Source organism: Protobothrops mucrosquamatus, unplaced genomic scaffold, assembly GCF_001527695.2.
Source record: "Protobothrops mucrosquamatus isolate PMUCROS unplaced genomic scaffold, P.Mucros_1.0 scaffold_89, whole genome shotgun sequence".
NCBI lineage: Eukaryota > Metazoa > Chordata > Lepidosauria > Squamata > Viperidae > Protobothrops > Protobothrops mucrosquamatus.
The window spans coordinates 862121-884051 of record NW_015386165.1 but is presented as its reverse complement, the minus strand read 5'-3'; the positions used below and the strand labels follow the sequence as shown (position 1 = coordinate 884051).

At 37.3% G+C, this 21931-nt stretch overlaps 1 protein-coding gene across 1 annotated transcript in view; it reads left to right on the top strand.

The window, feature by feature from the left end:
- PACRG (parkin coregulated) overlaps positions 1-21931 on the top strand; it is a 248350-nt gene that overhangs the window by 109073 nt on the left and 117346 nt on the right. The window contains exon 3 of the mRNA XM_015814601.1: positions 18484-18655. Coding sequence (XP_015670087.1) covers positions 18484-18655 — 172 coding nt within the window. The remainder of the gene's footprint in view (positions 1-18483; positions 18656-21931) is intronic.

The window sequence follows — 21931 nt, the reverse complement described above, 5'->3', positions numbered from 1 at the left end:
ATAAAAGTAATAAATAAATAAATGTTATATTGATCACTCTGATAAGTCATATTTACTATTAACATAAAGTTTCTAAAGGAGAGTATAAAGGGCATAATATTTTAACAGCTTGTTAAAATATTTACTTGTTTGGAAGAGAGTTAAAGGAGGTTATAGATTTGTTATTTTAATAGTTGATTAATAATGTTAGAGTATGATTATTTTATTGTCAACCCTGTGATTGGCTCTAGGAAGTGGGGGGGAGGGTGGGGGGAGTGGAGGGGTGGGTTTTGGGGAGGGAGGGATTTGTGTTGTAAAATCTTATAAAAAATTTTAATAAAAAAAAATATTTTAACAGCATGTGTACTATTGAGGGAAAAGCAGATCATATGTTGCCCATTTCTTCCATTTGTAACATGCCATTCTAGCCGCCACAGTAAACACAACAGGTGTGTACCATGTTATTCATTTTCAATGACACACAGAACTAGATTACCTCAAAACAGAACTGTTTTAAAAATGCTCAATAAGAAAAAGGCAAAGCATCTATCCAGGGCATGCAAATGAACTGAAATGAAAATGTTGGTGTTTTATCTACAAAGTGTTTCATAGAAAATGTCCACCTACTGAACAATGCCTAAAATAGAAATTTGGAATAATCTTTTGCTTGCCATTCCTCCATCTTTTCTCATTCAAAAATCTTTGCAAACTCTTCCCTTTTCTTAATTGGACTGTTCCCTGATTTGGTTACTGGTCAGGATACCTGCTCTTCAGAAAAAATTGAATTGACTATGGAGAAGAAATTGGAATATGCTTGTCCATCCAAGACAGCTTGGTTGACTCTGAATGCCCAAGAATCTGCTTTTATAACAGAATAAGTATGACACCAGAAGGTGGTGCAGCTGAGCAAGATTTTTGGTCAAGGACACCATTCACTCACCCTGCAGAAAGTGCCAAAGGGAGTGGAAGGGACAATAATATGCAAATCTTATCTCTTCTGAAATAAGAAAGAACACTAAAAATATATTTCCCCAAAATCCTCAAAATTTTGGAGCCCAGATGTTGAGATAGAAGTATTGGAAGAGGCTGATAGCCGCTTATAGATATACTTGAACAATACAAGTGAACATTACAAAAGTATAGCTTCAAAATTGTGTACAGTACTGTATCACTACTTCTGAATGTAGTGGAACTGCTCACCAGATATCCCTCCCCGCTTCTAAAGTTTGATCAGCTGACCCTGGTATTGTTTGTTCTTTTCCTTGATGTGCTTAAAAAAATAAGAGTGATAGGCCAAGACTTTTTGTGTGTGTATGTGAATGACAAATAACAAAAACATGCAGATTACTGATATAGGCACAATTGCTTTCTTTTAGCGTATGATTAACTGAGTTCTTGCTCCAATGCCTTTCTGTTTTGTCACATTATTAAATTTTGACAAAATATACTGATTCAGTTTTACCCTAATTGTTAATTTTCTTCTATATTATAGCTGACAAATCACAGGTAGTAGCATATTCAGTGCTCCTACTGCTTCTAGAGTGATCATAGCATGTACCCCTGGATTCCCAAACTAAGCAGTCTGCACATATAACTTTGAAAAAGAACCATAGTGGTCGTGCCCTCCTCCTCCTCCTCCTCCTCCTCCTCCTCCTCCTCTTCTTCTTCTTCTTCTTCTTCTTCTTCTTCTTCTTCTTCTTCTTCTTCTTCTTCTTCTTCTTCTTCTTCTTCTTCTTCTTCCTCCTCCTCCTCCTCCTCCTCCTCCTCCTCCTCCTCCTCCTCCTCCATGCCTGAATAGATTTCCAAGCTTTTTCCCTGCTTGCTATTGTTGTTTTCTCTCTGTTCTAGTTGTCAACATTATTTTCTCCCCTGTCTTCTAGAAAAGGGAAGGGGTAGAGAACAGGACAAAGGCAGAAGTTGAAAGAAATATAATAGGGGGTAAGAGAGAGAATGCCAGGAAGTAGCAACCATGAAGAATAGGGAGAGTAGTTAGCTCTCCTTAGGTTTTTCCTCCAACAGAATTTAGCCCCCAAAACCAAGAAGATAGCAAGCATCAGAGGAGATGATATCAGTTAACAAAACATCTCTATCTAAGCAAAGTAAAGCAAACATGAAATGTCATTTCTTGTCATTGTGCACTAATCTGATGGCCTGTTCCCAAACTCAGTTGAAGGGTATAAGCACAGAATTATGATGTGTGATCTTCTAATATTTTTTCAGAGTTTCAGTAATGTGCTTAGGAATATTCACTTCCTTCAGACTTACGATGGGTTCTTAAGCTAGCAGTTAAACAAACTAAACCACAACACAACTGCTCCAGCATTCTAAAAATGATCTATAGAACAGGAAAAAACAAATTATGCAATAGCTTCCAATTCACATGAGGAATTTGAAAAATGCTTAAAGCTTCACAATAGTTGTTGCCGGTCAAAGGCCATTAAACTCTTGCTCACTTTAGCCATAATGTGATAAAGGGGAAAACTTCTGCAAGACCATCACTATGTATTTGTATTATGAATATTTTACAGGAAGCCCATTGACTGCCTACCCTGCTGCACATTAGCACTCTTTTTTTACAATTTTGCCTTGAAAAGCAACAGGAAACAGGAGATAGAATTTCTCCGTCCATTCTTTTTCTGATATAAGTGTGGAGGAAAAAAAACATAACCGTTTGAAAACTGAATTTTCATCCCAACCACTTTGAAATAGTGGTGGAGGGACGTTATTTTTAAATGTCACATATAATTTCAAGAAACTAGCAGATCAAGCAAATAACAATAGGAAAGCTTTCATTCCCTCATCCTGCTGTAATACATTAAGGGAACTTTTTGTCTCGAGAATCGGAGATCTAAAAATGTATCATCCCCATCAGTAGTTTAGGTGGTTATCAGAATTCCACTTTTTCATTTTTCATTTTGTAAAATAGGTACGTTAGATAAGTGTGCAAGAATTTTCATGTGGTTATTATAATATATTTGGCATGTTCAGAAATGACATTGATTGCTTAAGACAGACAATGGGACTTGCACAATGGAAGTGCAGCTCTTCTCATCAGATCAGGGTTTGGCATCATCTGGGTGGAGCCTGTGCTTTAAAATAAATCTTACAAGATCTGATGAGTCAGGGAACTGGTGGGTGCCAAAGGAGGTGTCGCTAGCCACATTGGCACCTGCAAGTGACATGTTATAAAGCCAAAAGTAAACCAGTTTTCATTTCATATTCTTATTCTGTGGGATAGATTAGTTCCTCCCTCCCAATTACACTCTGATTTGTGAAAGCTGGGAATAGCTCCAGTTTTATTGGAAAACTGTCATTCAGTGGACACTTTCACCACCCATTTTTTGGGGGGAAGAATGCATAAAACAGAACAGAAAGTATATGGCAGCGTAAGAGATTGGTAAAGAAGTCCTTATGAATCTCATAATTTAAAGTTATGAAGAAAATCATTTTTCTCATGAATACTGGAAAGATGTGTATTGATCAGTTCCTTCATATGCCAATTTTCATCTACAAATATCCTCCATTCATTACATATGTTTTCCCTCCTAGTAAATCTTGAAATATAATCTTCTGTAATAAAAAATTTAAAATCTATTTCCCAAACCTTTTTTAAAAATGGTATTAACAGGACTTTATTATAATTCCTCTATTTTTCATGTATTTCAAGAATCTGATCCTATCCTTACTCTAACATTTAGTGAGGAAATACATCTAATTTACCATACAATTAAGATTAGTGAAGTACTGCAATGTATTAAATATTAACCAAAATATACCCATCAAACAATAAAACCGGAAGCAATAATCAAAACTGCAACAGTATGTAAGTCCTGGATTGGAATGAAAATGTCACATCCATTAGTTATTTCACACAAATGTAAAAGGGAACAAGAAAATGTATTCAAACCTGACATTCAGTATATTATTGAATGACACTTTCATTACCATAATTTTTTTAGACTGTTACTCTAATGGCCAAGATGATCTCGCTCCATCTCAACCACAGTGAAGCCAGCATGGAATTTATCTAGCTAACAAAATTTTAATAGGGTACATTTACTATGCAGCAAAATCTGTGAATTCAGGTTGTTAAACTTGAATCCATTTATAAATTCTTAAGTGTATATTTTAAAAGAAACTTAAACCAGGATTCTTGTTAGGTAGTTATTTTACTTTGTCCTGCTTACATTCTAACTACTTCCAACTCCTCCACTTGGAAATGTACAAAAGGCAGAAGGCAAGTGAGACAAAGTGGGACTGTCAGACTTTTTCTAAGATTCTTAGGGCAATCAGTATTTATAGGAGTATTTTGGAAGTTTTCATAGTACCAGATTACAAGCACATATTTAAATTCATACCGTTTAATATAATTTTTAATAGAGACAGATCAAATGCCCCCATAATTAGGCTGACTTTCCCATTGTTTGAGTGAAAAGTAATAAAAGATTTAAAATGACAGGCAGATAGGCTTTGTGAGCAGTAAACTAGCATGTAAACTCTACAACATCTGAAATAGATTCTAATTTATTTGCTCTATAGTTGATGTTAAAACAAGATTTAGCCCTGGAGGAATGGAAAGGGGAACAGGAATTAAATAGTACAGCAGTTTACTGCATTAAATCAATGTAAGAAGGCCATCTGAATTAATACATAGCTTCAGGGGATAGGATATTTTTGTCTGATTTGTACATCTGTGTTTTCACCATCCAACCATGTAACTGTGCAAAATAAGATTGTTTTGTCTCCCAGAGGGAGGAAAACTCCATCCCTTGTTCATTTCATATAATTCATTTATATATTAAAAATAATATGATTAGCATTGACTCGCATCAAAGGGGTACAAAAGAAGAAAGATTGATACTGTACAGGTGGCATTTAGCTAGCAGAATGATAAAATTGTTCTTGCTTTGTGTATTTTGAATGAAATTGTGTATTTGAATGAAATGGACATTGCTCATTTTACTAAAACAGACTCTAAAGCAAAGTTTCTTAAAGGAAATTCTAAGAAGGAGCCAGAGTTTTTGCATCATCTAAAGTAATGATGTTTCATTCACTTTTTAATCCTGATCATATTTAGTCAGAGAAATCTTAGAGGAAAGTTCACAGGATACTGATATTCTTCCGTTTTTTTAAAAAAAGGATCTATTAGATATTTGGCTAACTCAAATAGACTGATTTCTATGTCTGGAAAGATATTGCAGCAATACTAAATTTAAAAAGTGATAACTGAAAGTTATTATGGTTTTGAATAAATTATGGTACATTATTCCTTAATTAATAAAGCATATGGGAAGCAGAAAAGTTGTGAAAGCTGCAAAACAGGTTTCTGGAAAAATATCATAATATAATGATTACTGGATGGAAATATAATTAAGAACTGTGGTTTTCTGCAGTCAAATCTGGTTCCTAGTTTCATTATTTTCTCCCTCTTTTGATGCATGCTTTATGGATGGCCATTAGGTTACAATCATTTTTCTTGTAAATCTTGGCACAACAGAGAATAAATTAAAACCAGTAAAACCATTACAGTTCTATTATTCATTTTTTCCTAAATAAACTGAAACTATTCCATTATTTTTTTGTCAATTCTTCCTTTAAAGTATACGTTAGTGGAAACTATTACATTCAGTTAGTAAAAATAAGCAAAATCATTTAAATTAGAAATCTGAATACAGTATAAATATAAATAAATAGGATCAGTCTGCTCACAAAATACAGTTATTTCTCAATTGTTTGAGACAGTCAGTCTAAGTATTATGTTAAGTGATGGGGTTAACGCTTGAGAACATCTCAAAGTTCTATCTATGACTAGTCACAGTGGTTTATAATGCCTGAATCCCATGTATAAATCCAGTTAATGTGGTTTACTCAGCAAACCATAACTAAAACAAATCATGTTTTAGCACAGCATATAAAGCCAACTGAAATCTGACCACCTCAGATACTTGTATGAATATTTATATATCCCTATTCTTAGAAGTTTGTAGCCAAAAATTATAGTTGATGTATTTTCTGTACTTTTATAATAAATGAATTCTCCATAGGCAAGTTATATGATTAGGAGTTGTGACATGAACTATGTGGCTGGAGTAGATCTTTGTAAAAATCTATATCTTTTTTCCTACTCTTCTAAAACAGTCTAAATATTACTATCTATTCTTGCCAGTCCTTCTACTGACCGTTTCTTCTTTCAAACTTACTGAAAGCAATAACAGGTTCGGCTCTATCATTAGATAAAATTACATGTATCAAGGACTTTTACTGTAAAAGAAGGGGAGCAGGATAATTTTCATTAAAAGTATTATTAAAATCATACCTATAAAAGATAGGAAGAAAACATACAATAGGGTGCTCTTTACTTCAGGAGATGTTAATTTGATGTATTTCTAATATTGTATTTACCAAAAAAAGGTGACTCTGAATTTAATATAAACCTCATAAAACAAGAAAACTGAGTATAAAAAGAAACTATAAACAGAGATAAAATTCTGGGGCAGTGCCTAGCTTTCCCACCGTGCCAAATTAAGTATGCCAACTTTAGCTGAAATCAATTCTGGAGTGTCTCCCCTCCCATTCATAATTCATAAAGTGTAACATATTTCTTTATGCACATGCATATACTTACGTGTGTGTTACCCAGAAGTCTCATTTTAAAAACAGCAGGGCCAGGATATGTCTGAAATGGTATAGGGTTTCCTGCCTCAGCAGGGGGTTGGACTAGATGACCTCCAAGGTCCCTTCCAACTTTATTATTATTATTATTATTATTATTATTATTATTATTATTATTATTATTATTATTATTATTATTATTATATTATTATTATATTATTATTATTATTATTATTATTATTATTATTATTATTATTATTATTATTATTATTATTATTATTATTATTATTTATTAGGACAGTACAGGACTTTGGATTTAAAAACAGAAAGAATGTGCAGAAATGCACTCACAGAGTTCTGATTTATAATTCCTTCAAGTAGCAGCATCTTTTTTTTTTGCCTTTGAATTCAAAGAACTGCCCAGTCCCAAGAGAGAGAGAGAGAGAGAGAGAGAGAGAGAGAGAGAGTGAAATGATAGTCAATTAAAACTAATTGCTTGTAAAAGAAGTTACCCCATTTATAAAATTAATTGATCCCATTATCTACTTATGACAACCGTTCTCTTTTATGGGCAAAATGACAGTGTGCAAGCACATGCCATCCCTTTTCTCCTTTCACCAGGAACAGAAAAAGAAATATTGTGATGAAACGAGGTAAGAAAGATGGAAAGGGAAGGAAAAGGGAAAAAAGGAGAAAGGGCAGAAACTAGATGAAAATGACTAGAGGGTGAAAGGTAAGTAAATAGGGAAGGAAAGGAAAGAGAAGTCCAATTTAGCATCTCTGAAAAGGGTTAAATTCACTAGTCAATCCCAAGCAATAACTAAGCTTTAAGCTAATTTTCAAACGCATCCTATTAAGCAGCAAGGTTTACAATCGTATGGAGCACTTCTAATTAACATGGCTTTTTCTGTTCCTCTGAGCAATGATAAGAGTACATCAATTCGCAAGTAATTATTTGGAGAATGAGTTTTGTTCGTGTCAGATACGATAAATACAATATATCAGTGATCCCTGTTAAACTGGATAAAATGAATCAGATTTTTACATTTCCTCATATTCCTATTGCTCTGTTTGAAACTGCCATCTTTTTATTAGTAGAATAACATGAGTAGCCTTCTCTGGTTGGATCCCAAGATGGAGGCTGTATTGATTCATATTCCAGGGCTTTTTTTTGTCATAGAACACCCAGAACGGAGTTCCGGCACCTTTTTTGGATGGAACCTTGTAGGGTAGGCAAGGCGGGTTGTATGACATGTGTGATTTCCGGCACCTTTTTTTTTTTTTACAAAAAAAGCACTGCATATTTCTATACTTATTTATTTGGGTTTTGTCTTTTCTTGGGTGTGAAACTCAAATCCACTACTGTTACGCACCTCACATTTGTTTCCCAGACAGATTATTGATGTGAGATCTTTAACATTCTTAAAGAATTTGAGGGTGTAAAATGAGGGACAGTTGCATTTAATTTGCACATAGATGCTTCCAGAATATAGCATTTTGGGAATCTGGATTAAGAACAGTTAATACACCTCTTCTGTTTAGGGCAGTGATGGCGAACCTTTTAGAGAGCGAGTGCCCAAACTGCAACCCAAAATCCACTTATGCATCGTCGGGTGCCGGGTGGGTGTGGCCCATTGGGTGGGTGTGGCCCATTGGATGGGCGTGGCCCACTGGGCGGGCATGGCTGCGGTGGTAACAGCAGACTGGGTGGGACTTCAATCAGACAATTCCAATTTTGCAAGATCTTATTTTTTTCGCGAGAAGTTGAAATTGACTGATTGATTGAACCTTTTTTTTTGTACACGGCGGTGGAGGCCTAAAGCGAAAAGGTTTTATAAAACCCAGCTGAAGGCCTAGGACTGAGGCGACAGCATCCGTGCCCACAGAGAGGGCTCTGAGTGCCGCCTCTGGCACCCGTGCCATAGCCACCACTGGTTTAGGGTATGCTTATGGATTGTACATGAAATAGATGCAGAATTTATTAAATGGTATCATTGGGACATTCCTGTCATCTCCATACATCAATGTTTTTATTCATTTCCTTTAATGAATAATATCAATTGGAAAAATGGCTGTAATTCCAAAATCTTTGGTAGTTTCTGATGTTACTGTGTCTGTACTATATGCTAGGTATATTTGAAAAACGCATAAATGAATCAAAAATCCACTCTTTATCTAGGTACTATTCAGATAATAAGAATGGGGAAAGTTATGAAGATTCTTAATGAAATCCACAGGAATTTCCCCACTCCTGAAAGTTTCCAAGTGTTAGCTGAGTCATGACCTCAGTAAATACTATCATAGGAGTCTGTTCTCTCTCTCTCTCTCTCTCTCTCTCTCTCTCTCTCTCTCTCTCTCTCTCTCTCTCTCTCTCTCTCTCTCTCTCTCTCTCTCTCTCTCCTCTCTCTCACTCACTCACTCACTCACTTTCACACCTACCAGTGGTTCTCGCTGCTCCATCCTCTAATTTAAGCATTGCTTAGGATGAGCTTTATATGTGTTGTGAAATGTGTCAGATATGGATTTCTTCACCCTCTTCTTAGAATGTGTGCTGGCAGCCAAAACAGTTTTTGGCTTTTCCCTTTCAGATCCTCAGCAGCAGCAGGTCTGTGTCTTTATCTCTACATAAACTACACTGCGTTCCATCTTTTAATGGGATCCTCAAGTGATTTTAAAGAAAATGTAAGCACAAAAATAGCACTTTTTCTTTAAGGCATTGACATAGACAATACAGATTAACATATGAATACGTATTCTCATAGATGATAACAGAAACTCTCTGCCAAGACGAACAAATGTTGAACAATTCAATCTATATTTATCACAAGCAATTCAGTGGGGCTCAAATCACGGGATTAAGTTTGCATCCCTATTCTTTTGGTTAAATGTAGTCGTATAATATTTTTATGCAATCTGTGTCTAAATCACTACGGCTTTAGAAAGATACGGAACTCAGAACAAAATGAGTTTGCCTTCTTTGTTCCAGTATTTATGCCAAGACAAAACGCTAAGTTTAATGTAGCAATTGCATCCTGGAGAGATTCCCATGAATGCATCAGTGTGAAGACAAATAGGCTATTCATCTAGTTGGACTTCAGACAGTGACATCAACGACAATTAGCCAGGAAATCACCTCCAGGAAGTTGCATGAAAGAGCCATGCCAATGAACAGCTTTCAGATGTACAGACCTGGAAGAATAATTTTGGGAGCCATCCCGTGGTTTCAGAATGCTGTATTGGAAGGCTATGTTGCTTTTGCATTAGTATTGTGTGCTCGGTTATAAAATCTACATACACTCACGTATTTAAAAGCAGTTTTCTTAAGCATAGTAAGAATAAGTAAAGACGCAGATCCAAATGGGAACAAATAAAATATTGTGCGACTGTTTCAAGAAATATGTTCCTAAATTTCCTCAGTTAATAGCCACTGTTTCTTGCCGAATACCTTCAGAATTTTTACATATTTAGTGTAACAGAAAAAGCCCTCCGAGTTTTGTAAGTTTTGATGGCCCATTCTCCTAGCTTAACTGTTAACAAGAATTTGCCTAATGTTTCTCTCCAACTAGCATTACATAATCAGGCTATACAGTAGCGTGTGAATTCTTTACTGAACATGAATGTCCTTCATTTTTTTTCCTGAACTTTCTTCCATTTTCTCTTTTCCCTTGTGAACTCTCTCGCTATTTTTCATTTGTTTCCAAACTCACTAAACTTTAATAGAATTTTATTTCATTTTCATTTATTGAAATAATTAGTCCTGGAATATTTTGTCGTTGAGTTTCTTTCTTTCTCGTAGTCAAAAGATCCTCAGTTCATTAGAACTAAACCACAAGTAGCAGAGTTGTTGTCTTTTAATTGCTTATTTACTTATTTATTTATCTAGTCAGTCAACATACAGGGTTAGTCAACATACAGGGGTCCTGGTTTCACTTTAGACAGTGTACAAAAATTAAAAAACCTAATATAAATCACATCAGTTTTTTCTTTTAAAAAAAACTATCACTGGGATCAAAAACCATGCCACTTCAGAGCTCTGAACCAAAACAAAACACTCAGCAAAAGGGACTCTATCTCCCAGCTCAAATTACTATGGGAATGTCCAAATGTTTAATACCTTATGAAAGGCCAACAGAGTCAGGCCATCCAAATCTCTGGGAATGCTGTTCCAGAGAGCAGGTGTAGTAATGGAGAAGACCTGGCTCCTAGATAAAAGATGATAATGTCTAATAGACAGGACTTAGAGCATGCCAACTCTGCCAGTTGGGATGAGCACAGACAGGTAATCCCATAAGTAAGCTGACCCTGGTTCAAATGGCTTTATAGGGGGAAAAAACCCAGCATATTTGATTATCCACACAAGCCCATTAAGAGCCAGTGCAGTTTACCAAACAGTATTCATGAAATACCCAAAACGTGCCAGTGCATGTTGGACTAATTGCACCTTCTGAATGCTCTTCAATGGCAACCCTATTTGGGGGGGGGCATTACAGGTAGTCCTTGTTTTATGACCACAATTGAGACCAGAATTTATCCTGTTAAGCAAGGTAGTTGTTAAATGAGTTGTGCTCAATTTTATGATCTTTTTAGCCATGCTTGTTAAGGAAATCACTGCAACTGTTAAGTGAATCAGGCGGCCATTAAGCAAATCCCCCATTGACTTGGTTGTCAGAAGCTGGCTGAAAAGGTTGCAAATGGAAATCATGTGACCCCAGGACACTGCAATTTTTACAATACATGCCGGTTATTAAGCACCCAAATTTTGATCAGGTGACCATGGGGTCAACTGTCCCATAACTCCCGGCTCTTAAATCTACCAAGAGTAAAGCAGAAACAAAGTCAGCTCTGGGATTTTCCCATGAAAACTCCCATAGATAAAACCCCTTTCCCCCATCCAGGCTACCCACAGTTCATAGTTCACCATGCATTCCATAGTCTCCCCCCTCCCTAGGAATTCACTGTCCTTCCATTTCTGTTTGGCAAAATGCGAGCTGGAGTCAGGTGCAGGCAACGATGGAACCAAGTCAGTTTTGACACATGGGGTTGCTGCATCGATTCTACACACAAGGACCAGTTGCAAATCATTTTTTTTCAGTGTGGTTGTAACTTTGAATGGTCACTAAACGAATGGTTGTAAGTCAAGGATTACCTGCACAGCAATACAAGTGAGAGTTGATTTAAGACTATGAGAAAGGCCAACCAATCCAGAAACGGGTGGAATTGATGTAACAAGGAAACCTGTGTAAAGACTTTCCTAGCCATGACTGCCACTTGCAGAAGAACAGCCTGCCTCCTGGAGTTGTGGGTGTTCCGTCATTGCAGGTTTCCAAGAAAAGTTGAAAAGTTTCTCTGGAATTGCTATCCTAATGAAAGGGCTAGGCCAGTGGTGGCGAACCTATGGCACGGGTGCCAGAGGTAGCACTCAAAGCCCTCTCTGGGGGCATGTATGCCATTGCCCCAAACCCGCCTCCACCTGCAGCTCCCTCCTCACCAGAGGAGAGTTGCCCCTGAGCACAGCTTGTGCGGAGCAACGCAGTCAAGGTCATGGCAGCCGGGCAGCAGGGATAAGACTCCGCCCTCGTGTCCCATCGCACACAGATGATGCTGCGGTGCACAGGCAGAGGGTGTGGCCATGGCGCTGCTGGTCCGCCTGGGCGATCTGTGACGGGCCATGCAGACAGTGAATGGCCCTGCGGACAGGCAGAGCAGGGCAGAGCGGATGGGATGGGGTGGGGCCAGTTTTTGGGCACTCGGTCTCTAAAAGGTTCGCCATCACTGGGCTAGGCTTACTTTACTTCCAACCTATGATTCTATAAAAGTGTGGAATCTCAAAATTTTAACAATAGGTTTCTGGCTATAGCCCTCATTTATTGATACCAATTGGGACTGGAAACTCTATTGTTAAGTAACATGGTCTTAAGTTGAAAAACCATCTGACTGTGCAGCTTAGCAACGGAAGTTCTGCAATCCTGGTTACTATTGTTAAGTGAAGATCATGCAGCTTTTTAAACAAAGAGCTCACCTGTGTACAACTTGCAAATTCCTGTCAACTTCCCTATTGACTTGGCTTGTCAGAAGCCAATTGTAAAGGTCACAAATTGTGATCATCTGATGTGGGATGTGGCAGTGGCTGCAAATGCAAGAAACCGTCACAACTACCATTTCTTTAGTGCCATCATACGTTCAAATGTTTGCTGAATGAGTGGTTGTTAAACAAAGACCTCCTGAAGTGACATCTTTCTAGCTTTGTTATTTTTAAAAGAGATACCAGGCTAATAGCTTGTCCTACTAGTCAGCCATTATTTATAGTCAGTGCTGTACTATGAATACTTTGAAGGGATGATAGGTTGAAAGAGATCTGAATAGCCCTGAGATTTTCTGATGCTCGCCCATTTGGATACTACTAACCAGGGAGGGACATCCGCAAGGGACATACTATGAAGCATGTGATATGATGTAAATTCTGCCCCTTATGTCATATGGTGGTGTGCCATAAATATAAAATGTCAAGAGTTTGTTTTGTGAAATCATGAAGCCCATTTCATTATTTTGGTGTCATTGTAGAGCTAACTGAAAGCGCCTATGTAATCAGGTCTACCTTTGCTTAAGTTTTTGAGATCAGTGAAGCTCAGCTAGGGCTGCCCTCCCAGATGCACTGACGAAGTGCACCAGGTTTCTTTGTTGCTGCTGCTGCTGCTGCTGCTGCTGCTGATAATAATAATAATAATAATAATAATAAAGTTGGAAGGGACCTTGAAGGTCATCTAGTCCAACCCCCTGCTCAGGCAGGAAACCCTATACCATTTCAGACAAATGGCTGTCCAGTCTCTTCTTAAAAACTTCCAGTGTTGGAGCATTCACCATTTCTGGATACCTAAGTAGAAATTTACCCTCCCCAAAATGTGGACTCATCATTGTTGTTGTTTTTTAATTGACTGTATAGCAAAATCAACAGAGATTTGGAAGGGAAAGATCATGTTTTACCCAGGAAGCATTTGGGAGCACATAAGAATTAACTCGAGTTTCTCTAACCCCCTCCCTCTTTTGCCATGGCCATTCGTAAGTGAAGAAAATCTCTTAACGCCTTCTATGCCTTTGCCCCGTTTCTGTTTTGAATGAAATCACAAAGCATTTATCGAAACTGACATGGCAAAATGCTCCATCTGGTTGGCTGATGTAGAGGTGTTGCTTTATTCAACTACTGCTGCATAAAGAAGGTTGTAGGACCCATGAGAGATATGCATCATTTACCCTGGCTTGAGCTGAATTTCTGGTTTCTTGCTTCTTGCTCTCGCCTTCCCCGTTTTTTTTCCCCCCTGTCTCCACGAGAAGCAGGTCCATTGCTGTGCTTCCCACGCATTACTTCAGCTGTATCAATAGTGTTTAGTAGGTTGAAAATCTTTTTTTGATATTTTATTTTATTTATATATGTGTGCATACATCATGATGTATTCTGTCGGCATACTTTTGCAGAAATAACTGCTGAAGTAATGAAACATTTACTGGATGGTACAGCATCAGACTGCAGATGGGAAGGCAGGAAGCATTGAATGTTCCTGGGCAAAATCCCTGTGGTTGGGTATTGTGTTAAGGAAGGCATGAAAGAATCTTTAAATGTATAAGCCCTTGTCTAATTTCAGAACTATTGCACAGAAAATAATTCTTAATCAAGCTGCTCTTTAGACTCTAAGTTTAGTAGATTATACCAGTGAAAAGCAATGAAAAAGCAAGCCATAGTGGTAGACCAACTGTAAGATTCTACCACAGGTTTTGTATATCTTCAGAGACTTGGCCATCTATGGTATTTATAAGCAAACTTCTTCTCCCTCCAGTTTTCCAGGTATCAGCTGGAAAAAAAGTCAGATCTCAAACTTAGGAAATAAAGAGAAACCTGAAAACATGAAATTTCACCTTTCTCCAGTTGTTATCCGAGGAATCAGTATGATCCTGCATTTCAGTATCTTAACCAATTACTGAAACCCTTTATATATATTGATACCAGCTATCTGGATAAAGAATCTCCTTGTTCTTGTTATACCAGGGTTAAGATTATTTATTGTCTCATAGAAAAACAAACAAACAAACAAACAAACAAAGAACTGCTATTTTAACGTTTGGATAGCTATGTGTCCAAAAAAGTAAAAATAAAAAGCAGCAACAAAGGTACAATAACCTCTTAATTCAGGTCTTAATTCCTTCGATTCTCCTGCAGTTAGTAAAATGTTTTCAAAACTCACTCTATTTATATCTATTTACACTTCGGCTTTATATGTTGCATTGGTTGCCAGTTTGCTTCTGGGTGCAATTCAAGGTGCTGGTTTTGACGTTTAAAGCCCTACGTGGCATGAGACCAGGTTAATTCGGGAACTGCTTCTTCCTGGCTACATCTATCTCTCCCAGCAGATCCGGCAGAAGCGGTATGCCCCAGCTCCTGTTTGCTAAGTAGGTCCATCTGATAGGACCCAGAAGACACACCTTTTCTGCTGTACTCTCTGCTGTCTAGAACATCATTCCCTGGTGGTGAACCTAGCCCCATGGAATCAGGCAGTCATTAAACGAATTTGGCTTCCCCCACTGACTTTGCATGTGGGAAGGTTGCAGATAGTGATCACATGACTCAAAGACACTGCAAGTGTCATAAATATATGCAATTGCTAAGCACCCAAATTTTGATGATGATGATGATGATGATGATGATGATGATGATGATGATGATGATGATAATAATAATAATAATAATAATAATAATAATAATAATAATAATAATAATAATAATAAAGTTGGAAGGGACCTTGGAGGTCATCAAGTCCAACCCCCTGCTCAGGCAAGTAACCCTATACCATTTCGGACAAATGGCTGTCCAGTTTCTTCTTAAAAACTTCCAGTGTTGAAGCATTCACCGCTTCTGGAGACAGGTTGTTCCACTGGTTAATTGTTCTAACTGTCAGGAAGTTTCTCCTTAGTTCTAGGTTGCTTGATCATGGGGATGCTACAATGATCATAGGTGTGTGTGTGTGTGTCTGTCTGTCTGTCTGTCTATCCACACACACATAGAAAGATGATATATTAATAGGGCTCTTCTCACTGAAAAATGCCCATGTTTAAACATTAAATAATAGTAATAATTTGGAATATTCCATCTTTTGGGGTTGGTGAAGATATTTCTTTCTCATTCCTGTTTGAGTTGCTGCAAAATAGCTACATTTATTTGAAATAATTTTATCTCTGAATAATATGTTTATTAAAGATAGTGGTAAAGAGCATGCCTGGATGTCTCTCTCTTGAAATAGTTCAAAAGCAACTCATAATATAGTTTAATTTCCTGCATGATCTTGAGCTATAAAGAAAGCAAGAAAGTTCAGTGCAGCTGTTCCAAAACCATTATCATCTGGTACTTCCATTGTATTATATTAATAATCTGAGTCTTTATTTTAGCAGCTGTTTCATCAGGTGTTCACAATATGTCACATATAATCATTCCTAGACAGTGTGAAAGGTCATTGTGTTTTGAATCTAACATACTCAGGGAAACTTCAAAGTGTGTTGTCCATTTTCTTTAGTTAAAACAAAAAAAGTAAAGGACAGAATGACTAGATAATAGCATACTGTCCTTTGTGTACTTTTATCAAAATAATGTATTTTCCATTGGAGCAATACCTTGATGTGTTGCTTAAAAAAATCAGGAAAAAGGGAATGATCAATTCTCTATTATCCTTTTGCTTTTGTAGATCATATAGTGTTGCATATGTTTGATTCATAGTTATTCTTGATATTTTTTTGGAGGAAAAAGGAAAAATACACTCAATGAGTCAGTACCAATATCTCAATAAATTCAGTTGAATGCAGCCAGAGACTTTTAGTTTTGATTCAGAATACTTTTGTGGGAGGAACTGAAAAAATTAGAAGCATGTTATGGGTGTAAACAACAACAAAAATCCTATTTATCTTGGCCCTTTTATATAATAGTTACTGTTCAAAGCTAAGTCATAAACAGAGAAGCAAAAGGTTTCACACTGTGAAATGTAATACTAAAATATTTCTGGATTCCATGTGGTGGGAGGACATTTAACACTGCAAGAACAGTTGGTTTCACACCCTCCCAGCAGATTCTTCAAGAAAACCAATATCGTTTTAAGTTTTTTTCCAAAGTAGCACGAGTTGCCAATCTCTGCAAATTTTTGAAACAGCTGTACTTTAGAAACACAATTCTCAGCTTGTTTTTTTCCAATCTATTCCAAAGTTAATGATATTGCAAGAAAAATAGTGCTCTGTCAATTAAGCCTTATAAAACAGAAATGTATTATAAGCTCCATTAATGAAGGTTACCTAGGAAATGAGAATACATAGTAATTGTCAGGCACAGGAAGTCAGGAGCCAGGGTTGAATTCAAAAACACTATGAGTTTATTTCATCATCTATCAATGATCAAAGAAAATTGGCGCCAGATAAAAGTCAACAGACTTCAAGGGAGGGGCTGACATAGGCCTCTTATGATGGCGCAGTGATTCCAAGCTGATGATACATTTGATACCGCCCTTGGGCTCAGCCTGGTCATCTCCTACAGTAATAGCTGAAAACTATATAAAACAAAATTTAACTTCACTCAGAGTTGTATAAAATAAGCTTTGTTGTCTCAAATCAAAAATAATCAAGAAGAATATCAGGGGATATTCTTACCCATCGAAATTATTTAAAATACATTTTACAACATGATGGAATAAATACTAGTAGGATGATGTTCCTCATGATTGAAATGCTTAAACTATCATTAAAGGGCCACGAAAGTTCAATAAGAGTAGGAAGTTTTTTCTCACTTTTTGTACTCATCATCACTTCAAAATAAAGGGATTGACTTTATATCGTCAGCACCACAGGGTTTGTTTTCTCCTGTAGAATGCTATAAAATGCATTTTGATCATAAATTAATCACATAATTCCTTTGATCAGATAATTTCCTTGATATATCACATCAAAGTGAACTCATTCAGATTTATATGATTAATGTTGTTTTCATAACTATTTGAGTAAATTCAGTTTAACCTTTTGTTTTTAGTAACATCAGTAATGAGAATAAATTGTATTGTGGTTATATATAACTAGGATAATTAAAAATTCTGCACTAATGTAAATGCCAGTTTTATTATTGGTAATATATAATGTTGGAAACCACTCCTATTTTCAGTTTCACCTTTACAATATACATTTTGGTAGTCTTCCATAATAGGTTGTTTATTAGACTCAGCTTTATTGCTCACCAGAAGGATCTATCCCAGTGATGGCAAACCTTTTAGAGACCGAGTGCCCAAACTGCAACCCAAAACCCAGTTATGCATCATCGGGTGCCAGGTGGGTGTGGCCCATTGGGTGGGTGTGGCCCATTGGGTGGGCGTGGCTGCAGTGGTAACAGCAGACTGGGTGGAACTAAAAAGTTCAATCAATCAATTCCAACTTTGCAAGATCTTTTTTTTTTCCACGAGAAGTTGAAATTGACTGATTGAAACTTTTTTTTTTGTACACAGAGGCGGAGGCCTAAAGCAAAAAGGTTTTATAAAACCCAGCTGAAGGCCTAGGACTGGGGCAACGGCGCGCGTGCCCACAGAGAGGGCTCTGAGTGCCGCCTCTGGCACCCGTGCCATAGGTTCGCCACCACTGATCTATCCCTTCAGAATGAGTGGATGCAGCATATCAAATAATACTTGGAAATACAAGCATCAAAGATCAGTTTCTTTTTTATTTTCTGCTTTGAAAGAGAATAACCATCATCAAGTGATATCCTAATGGATGCTAACATTTGTCTTGCTCAATAGAACATTGCGGCAACACTTTTAGGTTATTGTAATAGGACAACATAATTGACAAATTTTGATTTACTTCTTTTTCTGCATGGATTTTCAGGTGGAGATTGAAAAATTGGACTACCACCACTATTTGCCACTGTTTTTCGATGGATTATGTGAAATGCAATTTCCTTATGAGTTTTTTGCTCGGCAAGGCATCCATGACATGTTGGAGCATGGTGGGAACAAGATCCTTCCTGTCATTCCTCAGCTCATTATTCCAATAAAAAGTAAGTCTGAAGAATGAAATAGGGCCTAGGGTTTGGAGGCTGCTAATTAAGGAATAAAATATGGCAGGCCTTGTATTTCTAGTAGATGATAAACTTGAGTCAGTTGTAAGGCCATAACCAAGGGCCAAAGAACTGTGCTGCCTGACTTGTTCTTTTCTTACTCTAATGCCAACCATGGTACAGTATATAAGTTGTTAAACTTCTTTTCACTCTTGTTTTTATATTCCTCAAACTAAGATATGAGAACACTGTAAAAGAAATAGTTTGCAGTACCTCAACTTTTTTATTTTGCTATTTTGAGTAGCTTGGTTATTTTTCTTTCTAAGTCAGGTTTTCCCGCATCAGGAGATCATTTTCTATTTCTGTTAAACATCTTTGTACTCCTTAACATAGGCAAGAGCCACTGCCTGAATGCATTATTCTTGTATACCCTTCCCTTTTTCCTTCTTCAATATAATGCAAATTGATAAATCTTGGTGTATTGATCATAGTTCACAATTATATTTGAACCTCAAACTATAATTTCAGGACACAAGCATTATTTGGGGGGATAGTGAAATGACCCTTCCTTCTTTTGAAGTACGCCAGGATTTGGATTCAATATAGATAGTCCTCAACCTACGACCAGAATTGGGACTGGAACTCCTGTTGCTAAGTGATATATTCATTAAGTGATGCAGTCATTACAGGAGTTGTGCTGGTTTTACCATTTTTGCCATAGTTTTTAAATGAATCTGGCTTACCCCATTGACTTTGCTTTTTGGAAGCTGGCTGGCAAGGTTGCAAATGGTGATCACGTGGCCCTCGGGATGCTACAACCATGATAAATACACGCCAATTGCCATGAGCCCAAATTTTGACGACGTGACCGCAAGGACACTGATGGTCCTAAGTGCAATATTACATCATAAGTCACTCTTTTCAGTGTCATCATAACTTTAAACAGTCACTAAACAGAGGGTCTTAAGCTGACGACTATTTGTAAAACGGTTAAAATATTTTAAAATATTTTAGTTGGCCTAAAAAGAAGCATATTGTTGTGCTTATGTCTGCACAGCTCTTATAAATGCTAATAGATCACCCCGTTTTCTACGCACAAGCACAGAGCCTCTCTCCAAAGACAATTTCTCAATCTTATAATTTAGATAGGCAAATCTAGAGTGGTACCTGGCTGGTTTGGTCTGCCTCTTGTGAACAAGTTACTACAATGCTCTGCTATGCTTTTTATAATAGCCAAGGTTGTTGTTAGAGAAAGAAATGCATGGCCAATCAAACAGATACCTGGGATATTAGGGCTCTGAAAGGGGAAGACCATGGCATAATCTGTTCTCTCCCATAAGGGCAACCTGCTGGCGTCTTATCATACAATGGGGCTCCCAGTGGCAGGAATCCTTAAGAATGCCAGATTAGTCTCTGCTACCGCAGCCAAGGCAATGAATTTAGGAATAGCTAACTAGGCTGAAATGGAACTGCAGTGGCTACAGTGAGGCTGCCCCATCCTGTTTGCTTGTTGTAGGTGCACAGAGGTGGGCTGATGCTTTTGTTTCAAGACAGCACAGTCCATTCCCTTCTTTCTATTGAGAGACCAACTATGCACACATGTGGGTGTTAAGCCCAGAAAATCTGAAGCTGGAGATGGCAGTGAGGCAAGAGTCTGCTAGAACAGGGGTCCCCAACCCCCGGTACGTGGACCAGTACTGGGCCGCAGCATGCCAGCAACCGGGCCACACAAACAAGCAAAGCCCCATCTGTGGGATGCAGGCAGCGCACAAAACCACACCCCCTCTGGCCTGCAGAAAAATCTCTCTCCAAGTAACCGGTCCCTGGTGCCCAAAAGGTTGGGGACTTCTGTGCTAGAACAAGCCTGCTGCGCAGATCACCAGTGGGAAATCTTATTAAGAGGAGAGTGCTTTGAACAGGCCTGCCACAAAATCCATCTATTGACACTTCAGAAGCAGAACTCAAGAAACTTTTACAATAGTCTGGGCTGCCAGGAGAGCTCAACTTCCTCAGTCTGGGGCCTGTAGATATCTTTAACGATAACACTCATTGTCTCAGCCGGCATGGCCATAATTTCTCCCTAGCGTAGCCCTTTTATGATTCTACTGACATGAAAAATGATTGTCAGAACTGCTTGTTGCCTTGTTTAGATAGCATGCCTGATAAATAACTTGGTGATTTAATTAGGCAGCTTATCAGGCCTATAGCAGAGTATCTGGAGTTTTTGATAAGTGCTAGTTTGTACAAACTATAAACTTTTGCCTTGGATATTTTTTTTTAAAAAAACCCACTTTGTAATATATTCCTGATTTAGAAACAATATTTTGAAATTGATGGTGCTAATTGTAATATTTCCGAAGTGCAGTGCATTGGGTTATTATTTTTATTATTGGTTAATTAAGTATGAGAGCAATCTAGTTTTTGTTGTTCATTTATCTTGGGCTGCCTGTATATGCTGGAATTACTATAGACTGACTAAGATTAGTTCTTCTGGATGTCTCAGTAAAATAAGTGGCAGAAAAACCTACTCCTGACTCTAGTGTCTTTGCTACTGGGTATAAGTCACACAACATAAAAATGGTTTAACATCATTAATTTCTCTGTATTTAAATTCTTTTTATTTTCTTTTGGTTCATGTACTTCCTTAAATGCGTTTTCAGTATACCGCAGTTCAAGAACTGACCAATATTTTATATTAATTTACCTAGTGGCAAAATACTTTATTTTCCTAAAAGTCAAAATCATTTATTCACTTTTTTAGATTTTAAGGCCACTTTTTGATTCTGTAAATAGAACCAAATTTGGGGTTCAGTTAAAGGATTAATTTCATGACAGGTATCTTGTGTTTATGATATAGGCTTTATATCAACACAATATAATGCATGTTAATTGTACAGTATAAGAAAAGATTTGCTCACAGGCAAGTAACAATGAGGCAAAGGTGCAAGACAAGGCAGTAGGTTCCCCCATATTGTCTAACATCTAGATTAATGATTTGGAGACTGCATTACTTCAGGTTGATAGCCATTGCCCATGTTTAACCAAAAGGAAAATGTGTACTTTGCTTTGCGCAAATGATATTGTTCTTTCTTCCATGTAACAAATAAGATTTGAAATACCAACTTGAACAATTAGTCAAGTATTGTCAAGGTAGCCAACTACAAATGAGCTGTGATGAAACTAAAATTCTGAGGGGGAAAAAAGTAACTGGAAGATTCAAGATCATAGGATAACTCGAGAATTTTATCTATCTGGGCATTTTGGAGAAATACCAAG